Genomic DNA, 23,993 nt, shown 5'->3' with positions numbered 1-23,993 from the left:
GAAATTACTTATGCCTCAGCAATTTGGTTCCCAAAAACTGCACTGGCAGTGAATAGAAGAATTCTGGACATGATCCAAAGGACCATACTCTTAACTATGACGCGCGCGCGTGTGTGTGTGTGTGTAGTACAGTGAGTACCCCAGCACTGCAGGTACTCGCTGGAGCACTTCCTTTGGACCTGGAGGTCATTCGCACAGGTCTGCTAGGCTTGCTATCCAGGGGAGCAGAGGCCACACATCTGGACTACACAAATGACCCAGTGAACAACCTAAAAACAGAAAAAAAACTGTAGTCTAGTAGACCCACCTGCTAAAATTATGGCAGAGAAGATGGACGGAGACCACCAAGGGCGAGATAACCAGAAGGTATCTACCAGACCTCCAAAAAATCTAACCAAAACAGCTGACCTGGTAGTTCCCAGGGTACCATTTGACATCTCTAATAACAGGACATGGACCCGACAATGAGAAGCTGCATGGATTTGGACTCACTGAGGACCCCAACTGTACGTGCAGGGAGACAGAAAGCTGGAATCACATAGTGTACAAGTGCCCACAATATGAAGACCTCAGAGGGGCACTTATAACAAAAATAAGATACCTACCAAAAGGATTGGAATCCCATTTCACAGATACTGAGGATGAATATAGAGCATTAACCCAGTTCGCACAAGACCTCTTCGTCAGGAGAAGGACATTACTCACCATCTACAATGACTGACATCAAGTACCACTATTGAGACACCAGCCAGGACAATGTAAGGGCTGAAACTAAAGATGAGGGACACAAGCACAAAGACGGAGCTTGCTCCATGAGTGAAGAAACTTGGAAACAGAAATGCAGCAGTAGCTGGTGATCTGAAGAGGGCACTCTAGCCCCCTTCTACTTTATACCTACTTCCTTGGGGGGGGTCGTCCTCCCCTCCTCTCCACCCTATATCTTCCACTCTGGTAGGGCAGGGGCATGCCCCATGAAAACTGGGGCTACCTACTCTATTGGCCCCATATTCACAATGTAAACTATGCGGAGATGGGGGAAACCCCTAGTGCCATTTGACCCTAAACACACTTTATACTTTACCTTTGGGTTGCCAGGCAGGCACTTTACCCACCTGGCTAGCCCGATCGGCATCTGCAGATTCTTAACGCATGAAGAATCACTGCTGATTATCAGACCAAGAGTTGTCTCTCAGACATGCTGCAGAAGAAAACAGTCATCCAATAAATTCATAAAAAGTCTTGCTAGGGTGCGAGTGACCCACCCACAAGTTCCAGTCAACATTTGGGAAGTTAAAATTCCCATTACAATAAAATCTGATTTACTGGCCCACTATTTCTCTGCACAATTGCTCATTATACTCATCAGATTCATTAGGCCTATAATGCACACTTACTCTCATTTTTCCTTTCCCAGTACTTAAGTCACACCACATTGACTCAACATTGCATTATCTACCAATGTCAACTGGATGCACTTCCTTAGATTTTATGTATTTCTTAACTAACAGCATAACCCCTCCTCCCTTCCTGTCTATCCTTTCTGTACACACTGTATTCCCCAAATTCTAATTCTGCACTGCTTATTCCGTGTGGCACCAAGTCTCTGATATCCCAACAATATCCGCTTTTGATGTCTTGACCAGCGCTTCAAGGTCATAAAATTTATTTACTATACTCCTAGCATTGGTGTACATACACCTATTTTTACTCTTAGTTACCCCAACACAACCCATGTATTTACTAGTTCCATGATAACTCTCAGCCGTCACCACCAAATACGGAGGATGCGGAAAGGTCAGGGAATGACCACCGCATATCCTGGAGCAATATGGCCTTAATTGGTAATGCTCCTAAAAACCAAATAACAAACAGTAACTCTCAGCAGACCTTGAAATCCCCAGTACCTCGCTTTGCAGGCTGCTTCTCATTCTAATAGAAGCAGTGAAAGAATCACTTTCACCTCTGCCTGTGGCTACCGTTAATCTATTAGTCTGTGCTAGCTTGGGGGGATTCACCCCCCAAGCTAGCAGTTTTCCGACCCACCTAACACTGCCTCGATAATATCAGCAAATATTCTTTCTTAGACCTTGCTGAGAAAAATTCAACCCCATGAGCCTTGCACAATCTCTTCAGGGCCAAAATGATTGACAAGTCACTCCAGGGGCTCACATCTGATGAATATGGACTTGGCACACCCAGGGTCCTGAGCTGGATATCATCATTCTTCTCTTTCTTGGTGATTCCCTTCTTCTACTCTATAATATTCCAGCCAAAACACCAATAAAATAGTAGTAAGAGTAGCAAGTTGTAACTTACAAAGTTACCAGTTAAATTTTAAAAAAATATGCTAACGAACACTACTAAGCCTATTTAATCTATTTGTAAAACACAAATTAATAAATAAACTATCAAAAAATACAACAGATATATGCCTAAGAGGTGATTAAACCATTCAAAATACCTAATTATTACAATTCAAACCTTATTATTCTTCTGTGCTACTGGTACACTACAATATTCCCACCTAAAACACCGCTACAATAGTGGTAGGAGTAGAGAGCTGAAACTTACAAAATCACTAGCTAAATTTTAAAAATAATCTAATGAATGCCATTTAATCTATTTAATCTATTTGTAAAACATAAATTAATATGTTAACTAATCAAAAAATAAGATACAATTTCAATGAAAACTTATCGGCTTGCAGCAACTACAGAAGTCTACGTCTTCACCAGTCACAGCATGGATTTGTTAAGGGGCAGTTTTGTCTAATAAGTAACTATGATGCAGTGACCAAGGAATTAAACAAAAAATAATTTATATCATACACATGGATTTCAGGAAGGCTTTTGACACTGTTGAACGTAAAAGACTGCTGTGCAAACTAGCAATGTGGCATTAAGGACAAGTTATTGCTATGGATAAAGGGATGGTTAACTGAAAGAGGGCAGAGTGGTTATCAATGGGCACTGTCCTTCATGGACTAATTTTATTAGTTGACCCTCCCCGGCCCACGGTTCAGTGCTGGGCCCACTGCTGTTTTCAATATTTATTAATGATATTGATGAAGGCATATAAGGCTTAAGGTCTAAGTTCACAGATGATAAAAAGGTTTGCAGGATTAACAACAGCAATGATGGAAGCTGCTGCAACAAGATCTAGGAAAATTAGGTTGATGGACTGAGAAATGGCAGTTCAAGTTTAACATCAACAAAATGCAAGTTGTCGCAAGTTGATTACTGCACATTGGTAGCAGTAATCTCAGAGTAACATATCAAGTGAATGGCACTACGCACAGGGTAGCGGAAAATGAAAAAGACCTGTGGGTAATTGTGCAGTCAGATATTAAATTCTCTGAGCAGTATAGACATGTTGCCAGGGCAGTTCATGGGGTTTTGTCGATTATATAGAAAACTTCGCTAGACGAATGAGGTGATTATCCCCTTGTACAAGACCATAGTTAGACCACATCTTGGGTACTGTCGGGGGGAGCCTCACTTTGGGAAGTGATGTAGATCTTCTGGAATGCGTACAGAGAAGGGCAATGAGACTCTTACTAAGAAAGTCTTCAGTTCTGCAAATTGCAACATCTGGAGACTGCAGGGAGATCTGATTAAGATGTTTTAGGCCATTAACATTTAGCTTCCCCTTGCTGAGACCACACACACACAAACACACACACACACACAAGGGAGCATAAATTCAAGTTAAGAAGAATGATTGCAGGATAGATTGCAGAAAAAAGTGCAGAAATTTTTCTTCAGCAAGTGGGTGGTTGATTGTTGGAACAGGCTTCCATTTGTTGTTGTGAAAGTTGATGGTTTGAATTAATTCAAGAACTAGACAAATTTTTGGAGGGTGTGGATTAGTTAAGTGTGTGGTTTTTTTTTTTTTTTTTTTGGCTTATGCTATATAAGTTTGCTTTCTTACATCATTTGCCACTACTACTACTATTATTGAAATTATGAAACAGCTTCCAAAAGCAGCAACTTTCTCCAGGCCAATCAAACTAGTACAAACTGTATGGGGAAAGTTAATCAAGCTGAGCAATATGTCATAATTTCCAAGCCTACAATCGAAAAACACATCAACAACAAAGTTGCCAAAACAACTTTCAGCAAAAGTTTTTGTTTTTTTCACCTCCCATTCTTAGGAAATTTTCTGTACAGCCTTCTTGTTCCAAATTTTAATCAATGACAACATAATGAGTTACCTTACATGTTTATACGATGTACCTGAAGGACAGTAACTATTAATATTCTTTAGGAGCCATCAAGCCATAGTCCTTGAGGTTGTCACAGACATTCTCTCAGATATGCCAGACAAGCTCTACTTGCTACCTGGGAGTCTAAAACGCTGATGGAACTGATATTCGGATGACACTCAAGTCAAGTGGACCCAATTTCGGCGAAGTCCGGACGGTCTGTGACAGCCAAATCCTCTGCTTGCACCTTCACGATGGTGGAACTTTTAGTAATCCTGGGTATAACCTCCATGCACAAGTACACGGTGGGTGACCACCCAGGTGTGAACCAACGTAAGCAGGGATTGAGGTGTGGTGCCCACACCACATGAAGGAATGCCGCCCCTCTAAGTTACCAGGCAGTACTAGGTGGTAGATGACTCTCATCAACCGGTGAAATACCACCACTTTGCTTATTGGAGGCTTGAAGTGGTGGAACCCATGTTTAGTCTCTAGAGCTAAGTTCCGGTCAACCCTTCCCTATCTCTTCCATCATGTAGTATGATTGATGACTTTTGAGGTTATGATGAATGTCGTGGCGAGATCCAATATTCCTTACATTTCGAGGTTACAGCTCTAAAACGGTGTTCGCAGGCCGGCCGCTAGTTAGTACACCGGACCGATCCTATTGGTAACTCTCTAGGAGGCTTCCAGATCAGCTAGTGTATAATCTTGCTACCTCTACTCTGCCAGATAGTGACTGGAGGGAGTCCGAGTAGTGTGCATGCGTGGAGCATTGTCGAGGCCACGTTATGTCAAGGATCTGGGTATATTCTTACCACATGTACGTCACATCCAAAAATATCATTACTTCATACAGCATGTCCCACCCACTTTTTCTTACTATTGAATACACCATGAATTGTCAAACTAATAGAGCAAGCTTATCTGCGAAAAGATCTAAACCTAAAAGGACTTCCTAATTCATTTCACAAATATATGTGGTCTCAATTCTAATCTCAGCGATGTATATTTCCACTTGCAGTCTGCCAAACCCCATGTACTTTTTCTGACAGAATCTCAGTTATCGGTTGATTCATCTACTGCTCATCTCAGATGCCCAAATTATTCACTGTATGATTCCTTTCGCCTCAAAGGTGGTACTTGTGCATATGTCCGTTCTGATATTCCCTGTCAGAGACTTGGCAATTTGGAATCTCCTCTCTTTGATCTTCTCTGGCTTAAAATCTCTCCACTTCATTGTGTCAAATTCATCTGTTGTCTATACCGTTCTCCCAACTCTACTAATCACTTGGAGCTCTTTGACTTCCTCTCTTTGCAACTTGACTTTCTCCAGTCCAACTTTCCTAACAGTGAGGTAATTTTCCTTGGTGATTTTAATGTTCACAACTCCAGCTGGCTTCCGTTTTCTAGTCACACCGACCCAGCAGGTCGAGATGCTGAGGCTTTTGCAATTACTAATGAGCTAGCACAGATTGTTCATTTACCTACAAGAATACCGGACAATCCTAATCATACAGCCAATACGCTTGATCTTTTTCTCACAAACAACCCTTCTAAGTACACGGTCGAAGTGAGAGGTCCTTTAGGCACTTCAGATCACAACTTGGTGATTGTCTCTTCTCCAATGGAACCTTTATCTCATGGCTATTCCCAACCTCGTGTTGTTTGGCATTACAAGAATGCAAAATGGGATGACCTGCGAGACTTCTTTTCTTCTTTTCCTTGGTCGGATTACTGTTTCAAAACTTCTGATGTCAACGTTTGCTCAGATCGTGTCAGTGAAATTATTCTTGCAGGAATGGAATCCTTTATCCCTCACTCCACTTTAAAATCTCATCCTTTATCTAAACCTCGGTTTTCCAATAAATGTGCTAAGGCTGTCCAAGAGCAGCAACTCACAAACAAGCCAATTACGACATTGCATATCGTAATTGGCTTGTTTCTAATTCTTCAGTTTCATTTTCTGCCTACACCAAAGCTCGCAACAATTGTAAAGCAGTTATTAATCAGTCCAAACTAGAGTTTGAACAGGCTAAGAATAGAAAACTTGCTTCTTGCCCTAATGGTAGCCGAGCATTCTGGTCTCTTGCCAAAGCTATTGGCCGCAACTTTTGCCCCTCTTTGCTCCCACCTCTGTCCAAACCAGATGGTTCTGTTGCCACTTCAGCCAAGGATAAAGCTGACCTGCTAGCCATCCCATTTTTCTTCCAGCTCATGTATTAATGATCTTGGTAAAACACCTCCCACCATTCCCAACACGCTCCATTCAAAGCCTCCTGTGGTCTTCCATCAAAAGGATATCAGAAGGATTTTGATGAATCTTGATGCTAAGAAAACTCCAGGTCCTGATGGTATTTCTCCACTTGTTCTCAAAACCTGTGCTCCTGAACTTACTCCTATTCTTTGCTGCCTTTTTTCACTTTCTTATTCCAAAGGTGTTTTTCCTTCTGCTTGGAAATTTGCTCATATCCAGCCAGTTCCTAAAAAGGGTGACAAATCCCTCCCATCCAATTGTCGTCCCATTGCAATTACTTCTACTCTTTCTAAAGTAATGGAGAAATCAATTAACCGCCAACTCTTAAACTACCTAGAAACCTTCCGTCTGATCAACGATCACCAGTATGGTTTCCGTCAGTTAGTATCAATCAACTGGTGATATTCTGGCTTATGTTACCCATTTATGGACTAATTCAATGGAAAGGTTCGGTGAAAAAAGTAGTTGCTCTTGACATCTCAAAGGCTTTTGATCGGGTTTGGCATAAAGGTCTTCTAAACAAGCTTCCATCTTATGGTTTGCCAACTGTTTTTAGTAATTGGTTATCCAGTTTTCTCTCTGATCGCTCACTGAGGGCGATGGTAGATGGCTCTCTGTCTTCTAACTTCTCCACTAATGCCGGTGTCCCCCAAGGTTCAGTTCTTTCCCCCACTCTTTTCCTCTTGTATATCAATGACCTTCTTCCATTGACTGGAAATCCTATCCATAGTTTTGCCGATGATAGCACATTGCATTCAACTTTCCATTTTGAGAAACCTTGTCCTGCTCAATCAGCTTCAACTTCTCGAAAATCTGCTACCAATTCCTTAAATGCCGATCTTCAGGTAATTCTCCAGTGGGGCAAAGACAACTTAGTTGATTTCAACCCTTCTAAAACTCAGTCTTGTCTTGTCTTATATCTCGCAAAAAGGATTCTTCTTCTCCTATGCTTATCTTTAGTGACACTCCGATTTCTAGGCAAAATGATATATCTCTTTTGGGGATTACCCTGACTTCTAATCTCTCTTGGCACAAGCACATTACAAATATTGCTTCCTCTGCATCTAAAAAACTTGGTTTTCTCTTTCGCTCTCGGCGTTACTTTTCTTCCAAACAGCTGCTCACTCTGTATAAATCACAAATCCGCCTTGCCATGGAATATTGTTCCCACATCTGGGGTGGTGCCCCCAAAACCTCTCTCAGGCTTCTTGATTCCATTCAGAAGAGGGCAGTTAGGTTAATTAATGATTCATCTCTAACAGAGTCTCTCCACTCGCTTTCTCATAGACGCACTGTTTCTGCTGCATGCCTCTTCTACAGATACTTCCATGGGCACTGTTCTTCTGAATTGGCTTCTATAATTCCTGCTCTCTCTTTGAAAACAGTCCGAACACGTGCCGCCACCAGCCAACATCCATTTACTGTCCAGCTTCAAACCCACAGAACCAACTTTTCATCTTCCTCATTTATTCATTCAACTGCCGTTTTCTGGAACAACCTTCCTTCATATGTATTTCCTGAAAATTACAATCTACAGAAGTTCAAGTCCAATGTCAACAAATATCTTCTTTTGTCTTCTCAACCTCCAACCCAAGCACGGTACTAAGTACTATAGGTTCTAATACCTCTCGTGTTTGGGGTTCACATAAAAAAAAAAAAAACAGGCACATACAACAGATTACAGGAAATTAAAGCAGAGTTGCCCAATGTTATATTATAATTTGCAATGGCTGAAATGAAAAACTTGATAAAGAGTAGGATTTCGGGTGTGTTTTCAAGATTGCTAAGGCACATTTTTTTTTTTTTTTTTTTGAAATTTACAAAAAATAAAATTAAAAAATGCTAGATTTTTTGGGAATTCTGGATTAGAGGATTTACTATATGAGATGTGGCAATAAAGTAATAAAGTTCCAGATTGGTGCTAGTGCAGTCACATTTGATAAGTTTGAAAATAAATGGAAGGTATGTCAAATGGTGGTATAGAGATTGTCCAATGGGCTGACACGTTACAAGCAAAAACCAGTTTCATTAGTAGCATAATGTTCCGTGCGACAATTTTGCAATGGACTGACGAACAAATATCAAATTTTCTTTTAAATTGAAAATCTGCAACAGAAATGTATGAAATGTTAAAAACTCTTTATAGCGATGAAACATTAAAAAAAAAAAATGTTCTTGTTTATACTCCAGCACGACCACCAAGCCAGTGGAGTTTACAAGAAATCAATACAAATGTTAATCGTATTTAGCAGTCACTGGCTTGAACCCCAGTCCACTCAAAGAGTGTGTGCTACTGTACTCATGCTCTTGACCACTCAGCTACGTCAGGCCTATACCTGAGTGTTTGAATGGTTTAAGTGGTTCAAATGCATGAAGACATTTGCAATGACTCAAGAAACAGGCATCTGTCAAGCTCTCAAAATGAGGAGAGTTGCAAAAGTATGGGAAGTTGTGGCAAGAGATCATCACTTAACCCTCAAAATGACAGCTGATGAATCAGATATCAATAAGGAGATGAGTCATCAAATTTTGCATGAAGATTTAGGAGAAAAGATCTGTGCAAAATTTGTGCTATACAGCCTCCTGAATGAGATAAGCAGAAGCAACAAAGAATATCATCATGCAAAGACTTCATCCAGACTTGTCAAGACAATCCTAATTTCCCAAAATGTATCATCACTAGAGGTGAGTATTGGGTGTTTCAGTATGACCCAGAGACGCACCAGAGCATGCAGAGGACTTCAAAATCATCACCAAGGCCCAAAAAAAAAAAAAAAAGTTTTGTTTACAGATGTACAAGACAATGCTGATCATGTTTTTCAACAAACAGTGTGTGATTCACATGGAATTTATACCTGAAAGGGAGAGAGTCATTGCTCCATTCTATGCACAGGTACTTCGAAGACTAATTAAATGCATTTCCTGGATGAAGCCGTAAAATTTCAAGAGAAAGCAACTGGTTCTTGTTGCACAACAACCATGTCCCCCTGCCCATTCTGCACTTGTCATGAAGATATTTCTGACAAAACATGGCATTGTACTGATTAATCATCCACCCTAATCTCCTGATCTAGCATTGGCAGACTACTTCCCCTTTCCCAAAGTAAAAGTACCCTCAAAAGAAAGAGATTATATGAAGTTGGGGACAAAGAAAAAATGTAATCCGCCAAACCGAACATCCTCTCTTTGAATGTATTCGCTGACTCTTTTCAGAAACATTTAGAATGGTGGAATACATGCATTCAATCAATTTGTAATTACTTTGAATAAAAATAAAACCATTTTTCAGCTCCCTTACTTTGTTTTCTTTTTATTGCCCCAGTGTGTGAACTTTACTGCCATACCTCATATAATATTACACTCCGTTGAAGAAAATCTATGAAATTTTTAAATAAACAACAAAAATTATATATAGTTATTTACTGAATTACCACAAACTTTTAGTATTCCACTAGAATACCTGCATTATGGAACCCCTAAAAACAACTTCCAAAAATAATAAAACAGAATGAAATTTTGATAAAAGTAAACTATTAAATAACGATGACAAGTTATTTGAAAGTGCACTATTTTTTTGGCCTATGCAAAAAAAAAAAAAAAAGTCCATTTAAAAAGGAGGACAGACTGCTAAAAGCAATAAATCTGGTCAATACGTATATCTGTAAATGATTCTCACCAAAACGTTCTAGGGCAAAATAAAAAAATAAAAAACAAAGTTTGAGGTTCCTATTACAATATTCAAGTACATGTAACATGAAATCAATCAGCATGGGTAAACTTGTCTTCTTTGATTTGGCTTCAGCTTCATCACTATCTTCAAAAGCTATGCTAAATGAGAAACAATCAGAATCTTTGCTGAAAATATCAAATTTGAGGTTTAGATGGAACTGATATGGATACAATGCGGTGGAGCAATAACTGATTGTAGATTTGGATATTGTATTGCAGCCCCATTCTTGGTGCTGTATCCTACAACACTTCTTTACTAAAAAATACAATTTGTGATATACAGAATATGCCAATTGGATGCACTATGGAAAATGTTGTAATGCCACTTTTTGAAAATTCTGACAGGTAAGAAAACACAAAATGTGTACATTTCAGGCATATTAGCAAATAGTAATAATTCATGATTTACAAGAAAAAAAGAGTGGCCTTCTATGCACAAACAGAGAACATTTTGTTTCTGTGCATCTGTAACATTTCTCATTCATTCATTCCTCCAACCAGCCCTTAACAACAAACATCAATATCCAGTGCTTCAGCTACAACATACATTATATGGACATGTGCATGTGTGTGTGTAGTACAAAAAAAAAGAGAAAGAATCCCATCAGCACCAAGCTTGCGCAATCCATTCAAAGCCTTAAATAGATCAGACCATATATAAAAAAATATCACATATATATATAAAAAAATCAATAATTGCCAAATTTCTATTGGAATGATTTTAATGAAATTTGGGAAAGCAGGACAAATCATTGTACAAGAGCCAAATTCAAAATTTAATGAAAATCCAGATGGGCAGAAAATTATTACAGTTATTACATGCAGATGGGCAGAAAAAGAAATAATAATTGACGGACTTCTATTAGAATTAGTACAATGTCAGTCAAAATGTTGTCAACAACTCTGACAGTTTATTTGAAAGTAACTATATATTTTTCTGTAAAAAAAGCTATCAAATGAAAGCATAAATATCAAAGTTTTTAACAGTTCCTCCATACTGGAAGAACTGTTAAAATACATTCCTTACATTCCTTCAATATAGTCCCCACATGTGACACTGCACACATCAGTGTGGTAATCAAATTAATGCCACACTTTCTCCAGCATATTGCTGTCAATCTGAGGAATAGCTGTAGTGATACATCCTTGCAACTCTTGCGAAGTAACAGGTGGGGGGGGGGTCACAAACCAAATATTTTACAAAACCCCATAGATAAAAAATGTAAGGAAGCAAGGCTGGCAATCTTCGTTTTTGCCAATAAGTAAAGCTTTGTCATCACAGGAAGCATGGCCAATCCAGCAATGGGAATAACTGATTCAGAAACTTTCACACCTCCCTATGGAATGTGGCAGAGTCCCATCCTGCTGCAAAATGAAGTTGTTTCCATCTTTTGTCAGCTGCAGCAGCAACCACTCAATCAGTATATCAAGGTAGGAAATGACATTCACTTCGGTGAAAAAGAAGACCCCATCGATCTTTTTCATGGACATTGAAAAGAAAACATTTACTGCTGGACTGTCCCGTTCATGTTCCATAGTTTCATGTGGATTCTCATTCCCACAGATACAAATGTTGTGTTGATTCACTTCATCACTGAGATGGATTGTGGTTTCTTTGGTAAACACTAATCTGTCCATGAAATTTTCAACAATATCACACAGTTCTTGGATGTTACAACAAAATTTGTACCTAGAACCTCTGTCATGAGGTTTTGGAACCTGTAAAAAATTAATTTTGAAGGATACATGGAGAGTTGCCTTTTGAGAAAACACCAAACACCTTCCTGTGGAATACCAAGCTCTCTACTGGCCTTGTTAGTTGATTTGCAGTAATTCCTCCAATATGCCTGCCAGACACTTTCTAAAGTTGCATCATCTGTGATCGGATGACCTGTGCTTTTGCCCTTGCAGATGCATCCACACATTCCATGAACAGCCTATACCACTTAATGAAGTTATCTCAAGTTGGTGGATTTCTGTGAAATATAGTTTGGAATGATCACTGCACTCAAACACTTGATTTCTGTTTCATGATAATAGCATTAGCATAGGCCCGTCACCACCAAATACGGAAGATGCGGAAAGGTCAGGGTATGACCACCGCATATCCCGGAGCAATATGGCCTTAGTTGCTAATGCTCCTAAAAACCAAAACAACAACAACATTAGTGGAGGCATACGATGCAAGAAATCACTCTTATGCAGCACCACCCAAAAATAAAAAAAATACCTCTCATTTCACCCCTCCATTTGTTCCAAATGCCTGTCGAGCTCAATCTTAAATTTATTTAGGCTATCAACTTCCACAACAAAAGATGGAAGTCTGTTCCACCAATCAACTACCCGCTGGCTAAAAGCAAATTTCCGCACATCTATTCTACAACTGTCTTTCGTCAATTTGAATCTGTGCCCCTTAGGTTCTTAATCTGAGCAAGAGGAAGACTCCCATCAGCATTCAGCTTGCTCAACCCGTTCAAGGCCTTATACACCTCAATCAGATCATCTCGCAGGTGCCTACTCTCCAGGCACTGCAATTTGCAGAACTTAAGCCTTGTAAGATCACCCCTTTGTTCTTCTCCACCGGTGATGCCATCTCTGCTGTGGCAAACAACTTTGAGATTTACACTTTCACTTGATAACTTTTTTGTCACATTAACATGTGCGGTATATTTAACATTAATTGACTAATTCTGTATTAATAGTGGCAAGCCTATAAATTTAGCCTCAGAAAAAAAAAAAAAAAAAAAACTTTTTCCACATCATCTACAATAATTGTTGGAACAATCAACCACCCACTGGTTGACAGCGAACCTCCAAAGTAACTACACACTACGCTGCTCAGAGAACTTCATATCTGACTCCACATATCAATTCTACAACCATCCTTCCTCAATTTGAATTTATGCCCTCTCATGTGTGAGCAAAAGGAATAATTCCATCAGCATTGAGCTTGCTCAATCCATTCAAAGCCTTAAACATCTCAATCAGATCTCTCCACAGGTGCCTATTCTCCAGACATTGCAATTTGCAAAACTGAAGCCTTCTTGGTAAGACAACCTTTTTGTTCCCTTCACCAATCTTGTTGCCCTCCTCTGCACCCATTCCATTAAACCTACATCCTTCCTAAAATGAGGCCAGACCTGTATGCAATACTCAAGATGCAACCTAACCATTACATCACACGATGAGATAATCACCTCCTTATCCCTACTGAAAAGTTCCAAATATCATTGACAAAACCCCATCAGCTGTCCTGCCTAACTGTCTGCACTGTTCAGAGACCTTCATATCTGACTGCACAATTACCCCCAGGTCTTTTTCATTTTCCACTATCCTGAGTGTAGAATACACAGTTGATATATTAATCTGGGATTACTACTACTACCCACATGCAGTACCTTACATTTGTCAATGTTAAACCTCGAATGTCATTTCTCAACCCATCAACCTAATTTTTCTAGGTCTTTTGCAGAAGCTTACCTTGATTACTGTCATTAACCACCCTGCCAATCTTTGTATCATCTGCAAACTTAGACATTTAGGCCTGATATACCTTCATCAATAACATTAATAAATATAGAGAACAATGGGCCCGACACTGAACCATGGGGCACTCCACTAATAACATTAGTCCATGAAAGCAGTGTCCATTAACAACCACTCTGTCTTCTCCCACTCAACCATCCATAGCAGTAACTTGCCCTTAATACCACACTACTCCAATTTAGAAGAGCACTGTCCATTAATAACCAATCTGTCTTCTCCATTCCACCATTGTTTTATCCATAGCAGTAACTTTCCCTTAATGCCGCAGTGCTTCAATTTATATAGCAGTCTTTCTCTGAAATCAAAGAATATGATATCAAAATTATGTTTTGCATTCAATCCCTTTATTACTGCATCAGAGTATCCAATCAGACTGGTCACACAAGATCACCCTTTAACAAATTCATGCTGTGACTGCAGTATAATTTCATACCTGTCTAGATGGTCCTGCATTACTTCTTTAACTAATGGCTCCATTATTTTTCCTGGAACAGATTAAGCTACAGGTCTGTAATTACTCATATCAGATTTTAATGAAATTTGAGAAATTTCTTTAAAATATCCAAATATAAAATTTCACAATAATCTGTTCACTGGAGTAGTGTTGTTACATGTGGACAGACTGCCAGGCTGAGGGATAGACAACTTGAAGACAGTATGTGCATTATGCATATATGCTAATGTGCCTAAAAATTAAAATGATTTTGGTAATCCATTTATTGTTACTGTTATTCACAAAATAAAAATCCTCTTTGAATTCCAAGATTATCCACAACTTTTCAAAGATACATATTTCACTTATTTACTCAATTCATTCTGTTATTTAAAATATATCTGCATATTTTAATCTTATCTGCCAGCAATTACTCTAACTTACTCAATCTTCCAAGAAAAAATTTAAATTCCTCAACATTGTGATGGTTTCTAAGTAACTAAAACTTTTCAAAAAATTATCAGCCTTGTCTGAACTTACAATTAGGTAAAGAAACAATAATGTAATTACTTTTTTTTATATATATATTTTCTGGTTGAAAAAGTTGCATATGAAAATTGCATATAACAGAATAACTGTGCAAAATAAACTATACTAATACTATTAAATAACATATCTTATAAATTACATAAATAATTTACAACACTGAAAACAACTTATCTCACTTATAATTCAAACAAAGAAACTTACTCTGACAATTTCTATTAAATCAACAATACCCTGACAAAACCACTTCAATCACCCAGCTCACCCCACTTTCACTAACTAAAACAAACACACATAGAGCATAGACAGTTTAAAAACTGAAACCCTGAGGAAAGAGGGGAAACAGTAAAAATTAATGTTACCAAGAATATCTCAGGAGTCTGAAATGGTGTATCAGTTTATTTTTATTTAAAAGAATTCAGAAAGGTGATAACAAAAGGTACAATTGTACATAAAGGAAAGATAACACAAGCAACACAATGAATGTCACTGTGCCTACTGAACTCATAAAAAAAAAAAAAAAAAGATAAAGAAAAGAAAATATAAAACATGAAAATCAAGTTCACACATATAATGTACGAATTATTACTTGTCTTAATGAAATAATTCCTTTTAATGCATAAAGAGCAAAGAATATTTTCAAGAATTGGTGCAAAAAACCACTTTAATAAAAAATTAAAAAAAAAAAATCTGAGCTAACTTTTATCCCCAAAGAAACATGAAACCATTTTTGATAATTTTATCAACATTAAACCCTTAATAGTATTACCAATGGAATCATATTAAACTAAAATAACAAGCAATTTTACAATTGCCTTTTCAAAGCTCTCTCTCTCTCTCTCTCTCTCTCTCTCTCTCTCACACACACACAGCACACACTTTTAAGCTAAAAACAGTCACTGTTGCCACATTCAGAACATGATGTATTAAGCATTTCAGGTCCATGCATGATGGGTCTTATAGCAGATAGTACACTGAGATATGAAATGTCCTTTGTATTTTAAATTTATAGGCATGCATATTATATATACAAAAATATCAATCTTTTCCATGACTTTGCAGTTTACTACAAACCAAAAGTACAGCAAAAGGCAGATACCTTGACACAATTTTCTTAATCGTTCAAAAAATTCATGCACAACAGTTTACTGTGGTCACCAAGAAATAAGTCTTTATGAGAAATTATGTTTTTCACAACAAAGCTATTAACAAAAGCAATATATGTTAGGTTTGTTTATGCAGTCTCTTGTTGCCATAGTGCATTACAAAAACTAACAAACAGAAGTAATTGCTGTTTTACTTGAATTGTTCTGTATAAAATAAAACAATACAGAAAAGGATGCTTCCTATTAGTCTGTTGTCCACTATTGCCTTGAGCATAGTGTGGTCTCAACACTTCTGGAAAGTTCTCTGTTTTAACTGTTCACAATCATATTACAAAAATCAGTAATTACTGGTCCTAAACCTTGTAACCACGAAAAATGCAACTGAAAAAAATATCTATGTGATGGATAGAAACCACCATCACAGGCCTTTGTGGTGAATTTTCTAAGTTTTTAAAATACATTTTTGCTGCTTCTAAGAAAGAAAGTAAAAATGTGTTATAAATTACAATAAAAATTATAAATAAAATTACACTGTTCTTATTTGACTGGATGAAATTATATAAATTTCAATTACTATAAAACCTTTAACTTGAACATTAAGCTAAAAAAAAAAAGAATTTTATAAAGATTTAACTATTCAAAATTAAATATTAGTTTCTAAAACATGAGCAGATCCAGCCCCTCATACATATTTAGTGTGAGGGGGAATCATTCTCTCTACAGATACTGCAAAAGTAGAACATAAGAGTTAAACACATTCTTCAAAACTAAACATTTAGAAATAAAACACCACTGTGTAAAGTATAAACTGAATTTATTGCATGGCAGATGACACTCGTGAAATTCACCTCAAAAGCAATATTTTATTTCAAAACATTCAATTTTATATAAAAGCATACTTTTGAAATAATCATGGAGGATGAGCAATTACATCCTCACTTCCAGATCGATCTTGTTCTTAAAATAAAATACTTTTCTAAAATTACTAAAAATTTTATTTCAGCTTCACTACCTGCAATGCCTGGTTTGGCTTGTGTATCTGTCCCACCCATTCTCAGCAGTTTGCATTTAGTTAATAATAAATTTTTGAAGCTTTTGAAACAATTTTTTTCTTCTAAATACAGGAAAAAGGAGAGATCTGTATTCTCATTCAACTGTACAAGTCACAGCAGACAATCCCAAGAACCTATATTAACAAAAATATACATATTAAAAGTTATTTTTAAACATTTTTACTTATTTTAGAAAAATGCTGCAAAACAATTTAAAGATAGCTGAATATAAGGATTTTTTTTTTATTATAATTCAAGGAACAGAACAATGTAAATAAAAACATAAATTAATTTTATGTCTGTACTTAATTTCAATGACTGCATCTGAAAATGATTTTTAAATGAAAATAGCAATAGGAGTGCAAAATAATGATGATTAAAAAATATTTAAGATATCTCACCATTTTATAGCTTCATAATTATCAAATTAAAAATTCTATTTGGGTCTTTTGAAAACAATTTTCATTGTTTTCAAACGGCCCAAATAACTTGCCCCTAATGCCAAACTGCTTCAACCTCTCTTGAACTTTTGTGGCTGGCAGGATTTATTTATTATTATTATTATTATTATTAGCCATATGGTGCAAGGAAGCCTGAGGCTTATGCTGCACCAGCCAAAAAAAAATTCCCGAGTTACCCTGAGAGAGAGAGAGAGAGAGAGAGAGAGAGAGAGAGAGAGAGAGAGAGAGAGAGAGAGAGAGAGAGAAGTCGAAAGGAATCACCAAGAAAGAGAAGAATGATGATATCCAGCTCAGGACCCTGGGTGTGCCAAGCCCATACTCACCAGATGTGAGCCCCTGGGGGTGTTTAAACTTGCTAATAAATGCAATGGTCTGATTAGCTCACATAACAAGAAATCTGTTGTTAATATGACTGGTCATGGTATTACACCACTGTTAATCCTTTCACAATTAAGTTGCCCAATGTATGAGCTCCCTTAGTCAGTTTTCAAATAGGAGTAGGCTAAACAAGAGTGCCTTGTAAAAACTGAAAAATTTATACACAGATGCTTTTAAATAATTTCTTCTGAATATGACCTTGATTTCTCAGAATTGGGGTAAAATTACTGTCAAAAATCAAACATTTTTCTAATAAAAAATTTAGCCTGATATGCCTTCATCAATAAATATTGAAAACAACAATACGATCAACACTGAACCCTGGGGCTCCACTAATAACATTAATTCAAGGGGAGCATTGCCCATTGATAACTCTGTCTTCTGCCACCCAACTATCCATTTATCCATAGCAGTAACTTGCCCCTAATGCCACACTGCTCGAACTTGTAAAGCAGTCTTTCATGTGGAACAGTATCAAAGCTTTCTAATAACTAAGTTAAGTAGAACCTTATAAATCCAGCATCCTTGTGACCTAATAGATGCTACATTTTGAAAGTTCTGCTTTTTTTTTTTAAAGTTATGCACATAGCCTAAACATTCAGAGATAATTCATTATTTTTTTATTAGATAATGCAGTAGCTTTGATTCTCAATAATCTCCACAGAACAACTGTTGCCAGCATTATGCCAAAATGTGTGACCGATGCTGCCAGAATGATCCAGTGCGTAACATTCTTGCTAAGAAATAAAGAATGGGGTTTAAAATGCTGCCTCCAAGTATGGGTGCCATAATTCCAATATTTTTTGATGAGGCATAAATGATTTTAAACACTGCAATACATGGTAACAATGATACAAAGTCTATAAAGTATGAAATATAAAAAGCAATTGGTGTTTAAATTTATTAATATGATTATTCCATAAATCCAGCTAACATATTTCTCCTCTGCCCTTGTACAATCAATTACCCTCAGAGAAATCTTCAAAAGTGCCGAATCCTTCGGGTTGTACAGTACCGGATGTCAAAATTATTTTTTTCTGCATGCAGTTCCTTTGTTACTGCATCATAGTACCCAATCACACTGCTCAGACAAGATCTCCCCTTAAAAAAAGTCCATGTTGCAACTGCATTCCTATCTAGATGGTCCTGCTTTACTTCTTTATCTAGTGACTCCATTATTTTCCCTAGAACAGAAGTCAAGCCTACAGTCTAGACTTCTGTTTCAGGCTGTAATTACTTACATTTTTTTTTTAATGAAAACCCCAAACACAAGTGGTATTAGAACCTATAGCACTTAGTACCTTGCTTGGGTTGGAGGTTGAGAAGACGAAAGAAGATATTTGTTGACATTAGACTTGAACTTCTGTAGACTGTAATTTTCAGGAAATACGTATGAAGGAAGGTTGTTCCAGAAAACAGAAGTTGAATGAATAAATGAAGAAGATGAAAAGTTCTGTGAGTTTGAGGCTGAACAGTAAATAGATGTTGGCTGGTGGCTGCACGTGTTCAGAATGTTGAAAGAGAGAGCGGGAATTATAGAAGCCAATTCAGAAGAACAGTGCCGATGGAAGTGTCTGTAGAAAAGGCATGCAGCAGAAACAGCGAGTAATGAGACTCTGTTGGAGAGGAGGTTGAGAAGACGAAAGAAGATATTTGTTGACATTAGACTTGAACTTCTGTAGACTGTAATTTTCAGGAAATACGTATGAAGGAAGGTTGTTCCAGAAAACAGCAGTTGAATGAATAAATGAGGAAGATGAAAAGTTCTGTGAGTTTGAAGCTGAACAGTAAATAGATGTTGGCTGGTGGCTGCACGTGTTCACAATGTTGAAAGAGAGAGCGGGAATTATAGAAGCCAATTCAGAAGAACAGTACCCATGGAAGTGTCTGTAGAAAAGGCATGCAGCAGAAACAGCGAGTGATGAGACTCTGTTGGACAGGAGTCATTAATTAACCTAACTGCCCTCTTCTGAATGGAATCTAGAAGTCGGAGAGAGGTTTTGGGGGCACTGCCCCAGATATGGGAACAATATCCCATGGTAGGGTGGATTTGCGATTTGTACAGCTGTTTGGAAGAAAAGTAACACCGAGAGCAAAAGAGAAAACAAGTTTTTCAGATGCAGAGGAAGCAATATTTGTAATGTGCTTGTGCCAAGAGAGATTAGAAGTCAGTGTAATCCCCAGAAGAGATATATCATCTTGCCTAGAAATCGGAGTGTCACCATAATTAAGCATAGGAGCAGAAGAATCCTTTTTTGTGAGATATAAGACAAGACTGAGTTTTAGAAGGATTGAAATCAACTAAGTTGTCTTTGCCCCACTGGAGAATTACCTGGAGATCGGCATTTAAGGAATTGGTAGCAGATATGCAAGAAGTTGAATCTGATTGACCAGGGCAAGGTTTCTCGAAATGGCAAGTGGAATGCAATGTGCTATCATTGACAAAACTATGGATAGGATTTCCAGTCAATGGAAGAAGGTCATTACCATACAAGAGGAAAAGAGTGGAGGAAAGAACTGAACCTCAGGGGACACAAGCATTAGTGGAGAAGTTAGAAGACAGAGAGCCATCTACCATCACCCTCAGTGAGCAATTTGAGAGAAAACTGGATAACCAATTACAAAAAAAAACAGTTGGCAAACCTAAAGATGGAAGCTTGTTTAGAAGACCTTTATGCCAAACACAATCGAAAGCCATTGAGATTGTGTTTGGCATAAAGCAACTGCTTGTGTTTCACCAAACGTTTCCATTGAATTTGTCCATAAATGAGTAACATTACTTCTCTCTTTGATCCCCTTTATGAATAGGGGAAACATCTGCATGTCTCCACTATATAGGAATCTCCTCTGAATCCAGAGAGGCGCCTCCGTAGCCAGGTGGGAAGGAGCAGCAGTGCATAGCACACGCTTCTTGATTAAACCGGGGTTCGAGCCCGTCACCACCAAATACGGAGGATGCGGAAAGGTCAGGGAATGACTACCGCATATCCTGGAGCAAAATGGCCTTAGTTGCTAATGCTCCTAAATAACAAACAAACAAACAAACTGAATCCAGAATGGTAAACATGACTAAATTTTTGCTTATCTCTTTTTTTGCCTCTCTTAATAAAACTGAATCAATCCCATCCACTCCAGGTGTCATATTTACTTTTAGCTTCAACAATGTCCCTTCCGCTTTCCTCTCAATTATAGCTCCCTATCAGAATTTGATATACTTCTTGCATGCTCACCTCTAAAATTTTTTTCACATGAACATAGATACCAAATATCTATTCACTTTATTCAGCAAACTGAAAAGGATCATTAATGGTTATACCACTCATCTAATAGACCAATGTGATTCATCCCTTTCATTCTAGCTTTAAAATAAGTAACGAAGCCTTCGTTACTTTTCTTTGCATTCTTTTCTCATTATCTGCATAATCTGCCATGACTTGCCTGCAAACTAGTTTATATTTACTGCACATTTCTGTATCCCCTGATAATTTATACACATGTATTTTTCTTCTTTGCCACTAATCTCGTCAGCTCATCTGTCATCCATTTAGATCTACTCCTTGAATAGTATCTCTTAACTGATGTAAAAAACCTAACAGCTTATAAGATTAATACCCTGTTTCCAATTTAAAATTTTTATTTGATTTCAACTACTACACTGATATATGAAATCCTATATTACTCCACTGCATAGGGCAATCACAGCTTATGTATAGGTATATGCAACACTCATTGTGTTTAAATGAAAATTTTACTTCTAAACAGTGTTTAGAAGTAAATAATGTCCCAGGAGACACAAGTAGGATAGTAGTTTCTATTCATTTAGGCAAAATACATTATTCATATTTCAGCATAGGTTCACTAATAGAAACATCAACCAGGCTGATGAGAGGTCAGTAAGTTTAAAAACAGCTAGCTATCCTAGCAATGTCTCACACTTTTAAATGTATAGTGGATTCGACTTTTCATGTGATGCTGTATAATTAAAAAGATATGGACAATGTTATTTGTATCTAAGTTTAACATAAATCTTAATACTGAGTACTCTCCATCTTCAGTGGAAGGAGAACAATCCCTATGACCAAAGATCAAACTGCAGAAAAATTTTATTTGATTTCAATTACTGCACTGAAATATACCCTTGCAATCCTATAACAATATCTCTACCAGCTACTCCACTTCTTTCTTCAACCATTAACTTCCAATAAAATTTAATTCTCATTTAGGTATTGCTTGATTATAAATTTGTATTTTGGTAGCATCCAAGATGCAGAGGTCAAAAAGAATTGCTGCCAAAAGAATTACTGCAATCAAAAGTGATCAAAAATAATTACCACACAGATTAGAAATTTTTTAGAAAAATTACAGTGAGCTCCCAGTTTACAGATTCAATTTGATGAACAAAAATTTTTGACACCACATGTTCAATTTATGAACTTGGATCTTGATCTTATATATCTATACTTAAGGTGCTAATATCGTTTTAAATTGTATAACCTCACCTTAAAAAGTGGTTTTAAATGCATAGAAGCCATTAAACTTACATTTAATGGCTTCCATGCATTTAAAAACTGTAGAGAAGTCATTAAGCTTTGAAACTACTATCTAACTTGTGTCCCAGAACATTACCAGGACAGCAGTTTCAAAGTTTAATGGCTTCTCATCAACTAGCAGGTGGTCCCTATCAGTAAATATAAGGCAAACTGTGAGTAATGTATTTTGCCTTTAATTCATAAAGGATCACCTTTTGAAACTAAAATGGGTGAGGTAAGAATGAAATATTTTCATCCTTTATACTGGATTTGACATATTTAATAATTTACCACATACTCTACATGCAATTAAATATAGTGTGCTATTTAAAGTATATTTTTGGCAAAATGTATTATCATCAACATATGATGAAAGTGCAAATTATTAAAACATTCCTGTTAGTTAAGTGATTTCTGTTGTTTAGACTTGTTTAATTAACAAGTTTAGTTTAATTAACAATTTAGAATAGTTTAACAATTTAGAATAGTTTAATTAACAATTTAGAATAGTTTAATTAATTTGCCCAAGAAAACTGTTTTTCTTTCCTGTTCAATTAAATAACTCTACAGGATGCTGCTAACTCAAGTTATAGCAAAGTCAGATATCTGAAACTTAACTTTCATAACCTATAAATATAGTGAATGCAGTGATATGGACTGCTGATACATAGGATAAAGGTAACCAAGAAGCACTGCTTCCCCAAAACAGATTTCATAGTTAAAAAATTGCTCTGTACTTAAACAAAAAAATAAAAAGGAAAGATATTTGTTAATTTTTGTTTTGTTTTTGTTAATTTTTGTTTAGATATTTGTTTTGAAAGATATTTGTTAACAATGATTCTTTATTAGAATCTCTACTACTACTACTATGCAGCATAATTTCCAGTGAACTTTTTGGAATTGGTATTCTAATATTTAAAAGGATCAATGAAAAGAACATAAAATTATTAGATGAGCTGAATAAAGAAAATACCAGGAACAGCAAGAATATTGCTGATGTTATAAATCATGAAATAATCAGAACTCAGGCAACTGGTAAGTCCAAGAAGCACATGATTTAAAAGGGAAAAAAATGAAATATTTAAATATATCTGTAGGGCAGAAAAGTACTTAAATGAATATTTACTGTATTCACTTAAGTACATAGCTGTTATTTGCTACAAATATAAACAATCAATATTAACCAAAGCCTTACGGAAAAAAGGAAGTTTGGTGGACTTTTGTCCATAGGTCTCCTTGGAAGGGAAATAAGAGCCACCAGTCCTCTTTTAAATTTTAGACTATGCTTCATCAAGAGTCTATTTCAAATATCTCGCACTGCGGAAATGCCCCAAATCTCTGCCAGTCTCATACAAGAGCTAAGGCTTTTGAATTATATATTTGTGTGACAAAATCATTGTGTGACATCTTTTGAATCACACTGGTGTGACATAAGCACTGGGAAAGGAAAAATGAGAGTAGGTTAGTGTTATAAGCCTAATGAATCTGATGAGTATAATGAGCAATTGTGCAGAGAAATAAGCGTGGGTCAGTAAATCAGAGTCTTATAATGGGGGATTTTAATTTCCCAGAGATTGACTGGAATTTGTGGGTTAGTCACTCACACACTAGCAAAACTTTTGTGGATTTATTGGATGATTGTTTTCTAGAGCAGCATGTTTGGGAGGCAACTAGAGAGTGTAATACTCTTGATCTGATTATTAGTAGTGATTCTTCATGCATTAAGAATCTGCAGATAAAGGAACAACTAGG

The 23,993-nt window shown here is 36.9% G+C and overlaps 1 protein-coding gene across 3 annotated transcripts in view; it reads right to left on the bottom strand.

Moving 5' to 3' along the window:
• The window catches only part of LOC150076529 (uncharacterized), a 437,825-nt gene that overhangs the window by 370,972 nt on the left and 42,860 nt on the right, over positions 1–23,993 (bottom strand). For all 3 annotated transcript variants that reach the window (XM_090387824.1, XM_090387826.1, XM_090387825.1), the window contains exon 2: positions 16,834–17,007. In XM_090387824.1, coding sequence (XP_090243950.1) covers positions 16,834–16,873 — 40 coding nt within the window. In that variant the 5' untranslated portion in view covers positions 16,874–17,007. The remainder of the gene's footprint in view (positions 1–16,833; positions 17,008–23,993) is intronic.

Source organism: Mastigoproctus giganteus, chromosome 13 (assembly GCF_048544385.1).
Source record: "Mastigoproctus giganteus isolate SK-2022 chromosome 13, ASM4854438v1, whole genome shotgun sequence".
NCBI classification, from domain to species: Eukaryota; Metazoa; Arthropoda; class Arachnida; order Uropygi; family Thelyphonidae; genus Mastigoproctus; species Mastigoproctus giganteus.
This window is presented reverse-complemented; position numbering and strand designations above follow the sequence as displayed.